The sequence below is a fragment of the Mytilus galloprovincialis genome, chromosome 10 (genome assembly GCF_965363235.1).
Source record: "Mytilus galloprovincialis chromosome 10, xbMytGall1.hap1.1, whole genome shotgun sequence".
NCBI lineage: Eukaryota > Metazoa > Mollusca > Bivalvia > Mytilida > Mytilidae > Mytilus > Mytilus galloprovincialis.
Window position 1 is genome coordinate 85595225 of NC_134847.1, and position 9799 is coordinate 85605023.

Below are 9799 nucleotides of genomic sequence, written 5' to 3' on the forward strand. Positions count from 1 at the left end.
CGTTAAAAAATTTCAGGCGTCCGAAGGGCTTTTCTTGATTTACCTTCATCGGGAGCACTGAATATTTGAAAGCTGAAAATGTATAAGAACCGAAACAGTTGAAAAGCTTAATGACAAAATAACAGCTAACAAATAACAAAATCTGTGTGATATTATTAGTTACATAGTGTGCTAAGTGACCTAATACGGTATATATGTATGGCACGCCGTTTTTATTCAAATTTGAAGATATCTTATTTATTTAACAAGATATCTTATCAAGTATTAAGATATCTTTAATTTTTAGAAGATATCTTATTTAATTTGAAAGTAAATAAGATATCTCTATAAGTTTATAAGATATCTCTATTAGTTTATAAGATATCTCTATAAGTTAATAAGATATCTCTATTAATTAATAAGATATCTTATAAAGTATATAAGATATCTAACTTCTTTATAAAGATATCTTTTAAATACATACTTTATAAGATATCTTATTAATTAATAGAGATATCTTATAAACTAATAGAGATATCTTATTAACTTATGGAGATATCTTATATATTAAATAAGATATCTTTATAACCAATTAAATAAGATATCTCTATAAGTTATTAAGATATCTCTTTAAGTTTGTAAGATATCTCTATTAGTTTATAAGATATCTCTATAAGTTAATAAGATATCTTTATAAGTTAATAAGATATCTCTAAAAGTTTATAAGATATCTCTATTAGTTTATAAGATATCTCTATAAGTTAATAAGATATCTCTATTAATTAATAAGATATCTTATAAGGTATATAAGATATCTTACTTCTTTATAAAGATATCTTTTAAATACATACTTTATAAGATATCTTATTAATTAATAGAGATATCTTATAAACTAATAGAGATATCTTATTAATTAATAGAGATATCTTATAAACTAATAGAGATATCTTATTAACTTATGGAGATATCTTATTAAGTAAATAAGATATCTCTATTATTAACTATATAAAAGATATCTTATATAGTTAATAAGATATCTTATAAATTAATAGAGATATCTTATATTTTAAATAAGATATCTTATATATTTACTAAGATATCTATATAAACATTTTAATAAGATATCTTATTTAATAAATCAGATATCTCAATTAATATATAAGATATCTCATGTTGTTATTAAGATATCTCAATTAGTTTATAAGATATCTTATTTAACTAAATAAGATATCTCGAAATTGAATAAATATAATAACGGCGTGCCATATATATGGGGTCAGTAAATTCCATATGAGTTGAGAGCGAAGCTCGAATCCCCATATGGAATTTACTGACCCCATATATACCGTATTACGTCACTAGCACACTATGTAACGAATTTATCTAACCGACTATCTTAACGTGTAAAATTTAGACTAGTGACCTATCAAAATGAGCAAGTCTTCAATACAGTTAGACTAAAAAACTACTTTCTTTGATCCTACAAAAAAAGATGTCAACAATGACAACTTGTTAGATTTAAATGTGTTTTATGAATTTATTTCACTTTATCATCACTTTCTTCGTCTTTTGAAACCTTTAAGATTTTTTCTCAGTACTGTTGTTTTTCTAAAGGGACGTAACACCACTACTAACCGTGTATGAAATAAGTCACGCCTCCTTATTACCTTATATGGAATATAAAGGGACATTACTCCACTACTAACCGTGTATGAAATAAGCCCCGCCTCCCAACTAACCTAATATCAAATATACACGGTTTCCACGAGGGCGCTTTTAACCAATCATATTCCTAGAAATGTATAGGAGGTAAGATAAAAGTTTGTTTGAGTGCACAATTTAGACGTACTTAATTCATTGTGCAGACCTTTTTTATATTCAGTCTAACTCTGAACTTTCTGCATTCAAACAATACCAACACAATGGATATATAGGTATGTTGTGTGCCTTTATAGCTTGCTGTTCGGTGCGAGCCAAGACTTCGTCTTGAAGACCGTACTTTGACCTATAATGGTTTGTTTTCACAAATTTTGACTTCGATGCAGAGTTGTCTCATTGGCCATCATACCACATCTGTTTATATCCATGTGACAAAATAGGTTATAGCACATGCTCGCATGGTTTCCATTAGATCAATTAATATATTGGTAAAAGATGAGATCAATAAAAGGACCGATTTTAGAGGAAAAAAACATTCACTCGGTTAAATTGATTAGAGTATATGTGTTACGGAAATATAAAATTAAGTATAACGGAGATATCACTAAAACAATATATAGTTTTACCTAATGATTGATTTCTTTTTCTTTTTATTCCGACAGTATGTACAAGGTAAATACCAAATTTTGTAATATGAAACTGAAATTGAAATCAACTATCTTCCTTCTTTGTAAAGGTCAACAATAGCGTGTCTCAGCTGCCGTAGCTTTTTTGAAATGCGCAGTTAATAAGTGTTATTTATATATAAGTTTTCATTACGTTAAAAAATCATTCTGAGATCTGGTGGTCGTAGCTCAAGAAACTAAAAAGGTAAAAGCTTCGCAATACAATTATCTAAAAACATATTTATATATTCAGCGGTAAAATTAAACTTTTATCAGAATATATTATACCTGGAAATAATTTTAAATCTAGATTTCATTGTGTAATACTTTAAAATTAATTATTGTTATCAAAAGGGATACTTTGTACATGTAACATTAAATTGAATATAAAGAATAACAAGTAAGATAATCTTAATTATACTTTATTTTATTTGTAGAAATGAATCATTTTGGTGTTACATGATCTTCTGCCAAAAATTAGTTAAACTTCAAGTAATTAACCGTCAAACAAAATATCTTTATTTTTGTTTCCGACGAAACGAAGAATAAGTTTGAAGCTTTTTGAAGAAATATTTCTAAATGTTGTTAATCAAGAAATAAATTTAAATATTGAGCAAAATGTTTTCTTTTACTTATAGTGTGCCTGCTAAATCAGTATTTAATTTTGTCCTATAAAACAGAAAGTAGATAATCAGAAAAGGATGGTAAAATGTGCATCTTTTTCTTCCCGAAGGAAACATGGGAAACTTGTCAGATTTTCGCAACTATTTTTGCAAAATGTGTGCAATTTGGGTACTAGGTGAATTTTGGTACTTGGAAGTTATTTGTATACGCTGTATTCCGTAAAACATTTCGGACATATTGGCCCTCAATGTTCTTCAATTTTGTACTTACTTTTGCTTCTTCAATCAATAGTATTTTGTGTATAATGCTAAGAGCTTGGTATCTTTGATGAGCTTTTTTAATTTATATTGATTTAAAACGTTTCAGAGCTTGACAAGTTATAAACAGACCTGACTTTATGCTGTCTTCTTAATACCTTTTATTTATGTCGTTAGGTTGTAGTTTGATTGACCTTTATCAAACATCTTCGTTTATTCGAGTTCATATTTTTACCACTCCTCTGTACCTTTTTATTAATGTTACATATATTAATTGACACTGCAGTAGGAAAAGAAATCAAGCAACTTGGCAATCGTGATGCTTATGGTTAGAAAGTAAGTCTTGTAATCAGATTGTACTCTATAAACTTACATAGGCATTCACACGAATACACAAATAGCAATAAATGCATAAACTTTTTAAAATAAATTCAGATACACATTAGATAATCATATTCCTTTATAGGTTGTTCTATAGTATGTTGTTCGTAGTCCAGTTTACTTTGCTAGTTGTTGTCATCAAACATGCTTCTGGTCAAACTTGTCTTTCGAATGAGTCTAAGGAAGATTTTGACAAATCAAGACAAGCCTTGACGGATGTACAGGAAAATATCGGAAAAGTTCTCAACAAACTTGAAAACGACAATAAAAAGACACTAAACATGTTTAAAGAAACTATTAACACTATGGGACAAAAGATCAAGAAACTAGACACTGATTTTAAAGTCCTTGGAAAAGATTTTCGAAGTAAGTACACATTTTAAAAGTAGAGGCTCCAAAGAGCTTGTGTCGCTCGCGTGATATTTATTTACAATTGATGCATGAAATAATGCAACCTGTATACTTTTGCTCTAGTTTCAGAGATACAAGTCAAAAATGCCACCCCCTATGTTCTATTTTTAGCCATGTCTGCCATGTTGGTTGACATGCAGGTCATCGGACACATTTGTAGCTCACCGGACCTAAAAGGTCAAGTGTGCTTTTCTCATCACTTGGCGTCCGTCGTCGTCCCTCGTTCGTCGTCTGTCGTCCGTCGTCTGTCGTCCGTCGTTAACTTTGACAAAAATCTTCTCCTCTGAAACTAATGGACCAACTTTTACCAAACTTTGCCAAAATCATCACTGGGGGATCTAGTTTAAAAAATGTGTCCGATGATCCCACCAGCTAACCAACATGGCCGCAATGGTCAAAAATAGAGCATAGGGGTAAAATGCAGTTTTAGGCTTATATCTCTAAAAATAAAGCATTTAGAGCAAAATTGAAACTTGGTAAAATGTTCATCCGGAAAAACCTATCTGTCCTGAAATTTTCAGACGAAACTGTCAAGCTTTGTTAGGTTGCTGCCCTAAATTATTAGCTATAAGAATTTTGCAGTCTTTGTTATTATCTTGAATATTATTACAGATAGAGATAAACTGTTAACGGCAATAATGTTCAGTGAAGTAAGATCTACATATAAAAAGTAAAATCACAAAAAATACTAAACTTAGCGGAAAATCAATTCGGAAAGTCCATAATCACATGGCAAAATCAAACAACAAAACGCATCAAAAACGAATGGACAAGAACTGTCATATTCCTGACTTGGTACAAGCATTTTCAAATGTAGAAAATGGTGGATTAAACCTGGTTCTATAGCGCTAACCCTCTCTCTTTAATGACAGTCTCATCAATTTCCGACATATTTACATTGATGCGTTAAATAAACAGACACAATAAATATAATAGTCAAAATATGGGTACATCAGTCATCATCATATAACAATTTTAAAAGGAACAATCTAACAAAACACAAAAACATCTACTATCTACGAACACATTCATTGATTTGAGTGTCTGACGTCAGAAAATTCTATACGTCACATAAATTTGTCGTTCAATGTGCATACAAACAATTATAAAATTTACATAGGAATGTTAGCATACAGGGTTAAAAAATCAAAAGTATGTAAGAATAAATTTCAGAAATAGACCGAGATTTTAACTAGTCCAAAAGTTATATATAGAATTTATAAGAATCCAAAAATAGTTAATTCCACTACGCGATTGAATGATTTTTACGTTTGTGGTTCAACGTATATTGTAATTTATAATAGAAATATATCATAATGACATATTATAGAACAACATCATTCTGACGGGATCTTTTAAGGTACAGAGTCACGTTATAAGAACAAAAGAAATACAAAAAGTCGCATGTACAAAACAAACCACCAGAAAATGAAAGCCAATACAAACACATTGACGATAGTCAGCATGTCCAAAATGATCAACTGACCCCATAAGGAGTAATTAATTGCCTTTAAATTAAAAAAAAAACATTAGTGATGTTTACAGTTTATCTTTATCTCTGATAATATTCAAGATAGTAACCAAAAATTGCAAAATTTCATGAAAATTATCAATTCAGGGGCAGCAACCAAACAAAGGGTTGTCCGATTCGTCTGAAAATATCAGGACAGATACATCTTCACCTGATAAACAATTTTACCACGTGTCAGATTTGCTCTAAATGCTTTGGTTTCAAAGATATTAGCCCAAATCTACATTTTAGCACTATGTTCTAATTTTAGCCATGGCGACCATCTTGGTTGGTTGGCCGAGTCATCTGACACATTCTTTTAAACAAGTTAACAGAATGATGATTGTGGCTAAATTTTGTTATCTTTGGGCCAAGTAGTTTCAGAGGAGATGCATTTTGTAAAAGTTAACAACGACGACGGACGACGACGACGAATAACGATTGTTTATCCATAGACAAATTGATAGGAATGAACAAACTGATTTTTAGATAGTAAGAAATAAATAGAAGATAAAGATCCTTTTCAATGAGAGAGTCTTCCTTCAATTGCAATTTGCAAGTATGCATACTTATTCTGACACATTTAAAGTCACGTTAACATCTTTTCATTACAGGCAAACGATAAAACAAAATGTCAGGAGTATGACAGTTCTTTTTCAATTGGCTTGATGTGTATAAGCGTTTGATTTTGCAAATGATAGGGAAGTTTTAGATTTGAATTTTCTTGGAGTTCGATGTTTTGTTATTTTATTTTTTGTCCAGATTTTCCAATTATTTCATTTGACATGAGACAGAATGCCAAATGTATGTTTGTATTAATTTCAGAAACAAAATGGCACAAATATGACGGTCATTGTTACTATTACAGTTCCGAAAAAGCAGACTGGTTTACAGCTGAAGTGAGTAACAGTTCAACAAATAATTCGTTTGTTTTCATACCACATGTATGGTTAAGGTATCGTTCAAGTATCGAAAACAATCGATATCATTAAAATTATAAAAACAAAGCAGTTTACACTTGGTTTAAATAAACAATTGATATACATTTCAATGCATATAAGTTGTGTGAAGCCTTAATTAATATTCATTTAACTACCAACATTTTTTTCTTAAACAGAGAAAATGTAGAGAAATAGGAGGATATATTGTCAAAATTGATGACAAAAAAGAAAACAGCAACATTGAAGCAAATAGAGCAAATAAAGGTGAGTACTTTTCCTGGTGTCTTTTAAAAATTGGAAGACTCTAAATTTCAGTTAATGCAACATAAAAATAACGTTTAGTCTAATCAATTAGCAAATGCAAATATATTAACGTTGCTGGAGTATACAAAATATATATTCGTATGAACTTTATAATTTGGATAAAATTATAAGTTGAAGATATCTCTATTAATATATCATAGACACTTGTCATCATAACTCGGTTGGCCTTTATTTGATATATATGTTGTCATAACTCTAACGCACATGATCAATTTGTGGTAGCCATTATTCTGTCCTCCGTACCTTGATTATAGTTTTCAATGGAAAGCAACTTTTAGGGAGCAATACGCTGATAGCAATATGATTGTTGTACTCTCTCAGTTTTTTTCAGGGATCGCTTTTCTCAGTCTTAAGATATATATGTTATTTACATATTTTAAAGACATTTAAGTAATGCTTATTTGAATTATTTTTCAAATTTTGTCTGACAATTGATTTGCTAGGCCAAACTTTTTGAAAATCAAAAACATATTACAAATACTGAAGAGCTGATAAAATCTAAAAGGACACAAAGGGAACCATTGCAATTGTAAATAGTGAAAGGTTAGTAAACCTTATTTTAAGTTTAATACGATATAATGGGAAAATATATATCATTAAGTATCCCGCCGGCCAGGAACCCACCCAACTAAATCGAATTAACTTGATCAAACTACGTCAAAGACTGGAAATGTTGTGGAAAACAAATAAAACAAAACCGTTTACTCGGAAGACAATTGCAGGAGCTATACTTTGGACAGTCTCAAACGAATGTTTATTTTTTTATGATTAAATCAAAACTATATGAATTAGAAATATGAAATATCTTTAATATGCAAGAAGAAACTTAACACTACGATTGTTTGGTACGAATTGAAGGCTATCCATATATTTTCCAACAAATGAAAATGTTAATGACTCTTTTCTATGAAACGCGGGGAAATTTAATCTCCTATATGTACCGTTAATATATAATATAAAATTACTATTCGTGTGTCAATACCTCTCCTTGTGATATTTGTGCATTTATCAGTTAAGCAGCTAAAACCTATCTAGAAATCATTCATTTCATGTTAAAATGAAAATGAAATTGACGTAATTCACACATATTATTATGTCCTTTTGTGTCGTTGGGTTGCAGATTCATAGACTCCATTTATCCGACATTTCTTTTATTCATATATGTTAAGAAGTATATATAAAGCTATAATTGAAACGACCAAACTGTAAGATTATACTTTCTATATTGCAATTGCCTTGCCCTGGATTATTTTGTTTACTTAATGAATGACCGTTATTTATTTTGAATTTATTGAACCATAAAATTAATTAAATTAATAAATAATTTGATGGTTCAATAAATTCAAAATAGATTATTGCCATTTATCATAAATAAGTTGCTATCAAAAATAAGGCTCAAAGAACTTTTTATATTATTTATATTTACAATAACAACGTACACACATGTTGGAGTATGAATACACAACGTCAGATTAGGCGAGTCGCCATAAAAATTGGACAACATTGGAAATAAAAGTAATACTTTTAACCAATCAGAAGACAGTAAATACACCAAAGTTATTTATATTTTAAAAGTACAATATGTCCCTTGCAACAACCTTGCCTGTCGTTTTAATCCTCATCGAACAGCTGGGGAAAGTCATTGCAGATATATCTTATACTTTGAGATGTGCTCCGTTTTAACTTGCAGGCCTTTATTATTGGATTGGACTAATAGATCTTAAAGAAGGTGAATGGCGCTGGACGTATGACCAGATGAAAGCTGTGTTCACTGCATGGATTCCGGGTTACGGTTCAAAGGGCACTGTCAGTAATTGTGTGCTGTTGCATGCTAGTAGAACAGACTGGTATGACACCGATTGTCATACCAAGACAAACTACATCTGTGAAAGCAATTTCTGTAAGGCCTTTTTGTTTAGAAAATATGTCTTTCAAATGTATTTAATAATCTTAGCTTTTAAGTATTACTCATGCATGATGCCTAAACGTGATCGTGTTAAAAAGTGAAAAGGTCTAAGAAAATAAAGTCAGTTCTGTACATTATAACTGTTATATTTCAATGTTCAGCTTATCGTACATCTATGTCTTGCAGTTAATTCACCTAGCTGCTTAATGTAAATCTGGAAATGTCAAATAAAAAAATGTCTTATTTTTACCGACGAGACAACTAATGACATAGATACGATGCTATAGATCACAATAGTGCCTTCACCAATGAGCAAACCCAGATTGTATTTTTCATTGTCATTCGATAATTTCGTTACTTTTATTATTTTATAAGCTTGTGAATCCTTGATTTCAATATACTTTCTGAAGTTTTGACGTCAGTGAGAGTTAGGCATTCGAACTGACAACATTTGATTAATGTTTGTAAAATTATATGTATAACATCCTGAAATTATTTAATTTATAACTACTGCATTGGGCGTGTGTTTAATTTTACCAGTGGAGTAAAAGCAAATATTCTCAGGCAAGTGACTATGCTCTAATACTGTCTATCGTTATCGACATCTTTTGCAACCGGTCATGTTGCATTTCATTATCATCGTCGTCCATATACGGTTTATATTTCACTTATATCATTCGTAATCTTGCTGATACCATGCAACATCTCAATACTTACTACATAACTGAAAGTGAAAAATGGGTTAACAAATCTAGATCCAGAAAAGGAAATAGATCTATAACAATGAACTGTTTTCTTTTTAATAGTGACTTGGTTCGTTAGTTTTCTATGTGAAAAAATAAACAATGCATGCTTCATTTTATGAAATTTTAATAGCTTTGTCTACAATATGGATATTTACCCTTAGTTGAACATGAAGAAATCCAAGCCGTTTTTGGTTCGTATTTTGTCAAATCTATTTTTCATAATGCCTATATATATCTATTTTTTGTTCGATTCCCTTTACTTTGAATTCCTAAGTATGTTACTATTTTGTTTTACTTTTCAGGTTTTTAAACGATCCACTGAAGAAAAAACACTAGAACAAAGACAACTAAACCGGACACTGCTATAAATTTATAATAAAATGAAAATAAAAACTA

At 30.1% G+C, this 9799-nt stretch overlaps 1 protein-coding gene across 2 annotated transcripts; it reads left to right on the plus strand.

Moving 5' to 3' along the window:
• Positions 1-2453: 2453 nt before the first annotated feature.
• LOC143049415 (perlucin-like protein) lies at positions 2454-9799 on the plus strand. Of its 2 annotated transcripts, none has more exons than XM_076223062.1 (6): positions 2454-2508; positions 3651-3931; positions 6312-6385; positions 6604-6691; positions 8442-8651; positions 9706-9799. In XM_076223062.1, the coding sequence occupies exons 2-6, from the start codon at positions 3664-3666 to the stop codon at positions 9711-9713; spliced, it is 648 nt and encodes a 215-aa protein (XP_076079177.1). In that variant the 5' UTR covers positions 2454-2508; positions 3651-3663; the 3' UTR covers positions 9714-9799. The 2 variants fall into 2 exon arrangements, with proteins under 2 accessions (XP_076079177.1, XP_076079178.1); XM_076223063.1 differs by lacking the exon at positions 2454-2508 and adding an exon at positions 2931-3007.

What these genes read in the sequence shown, in the direction of transcription:
- LOC143049415 (XM_076223062.1), top strand. Translation starts at nt 3,664, where the DNA reads ATGTTGTTCGTAGTCCAGTTTACTTTGCTAGTTGTTGTCATCAAACAT. An exon ending in CAGACTGGTTTACAGCTGAA is followed by an intron (nt 6,386 to 6,603) that starts GTGAGTAACAGT and finishes TTTCTTAAACAG; the next exon opens with AGAAAATGTAGAGAAATAGG. An exon ending in AGCAAATAGAGCAAATAAAG is followed by an intron (nt 6,692 to 8,441) that starts GTGAGTACTTTT and finishes TTTAACTTGCAG; the next exon opens with GCCTTTATTATTGGATTGGA.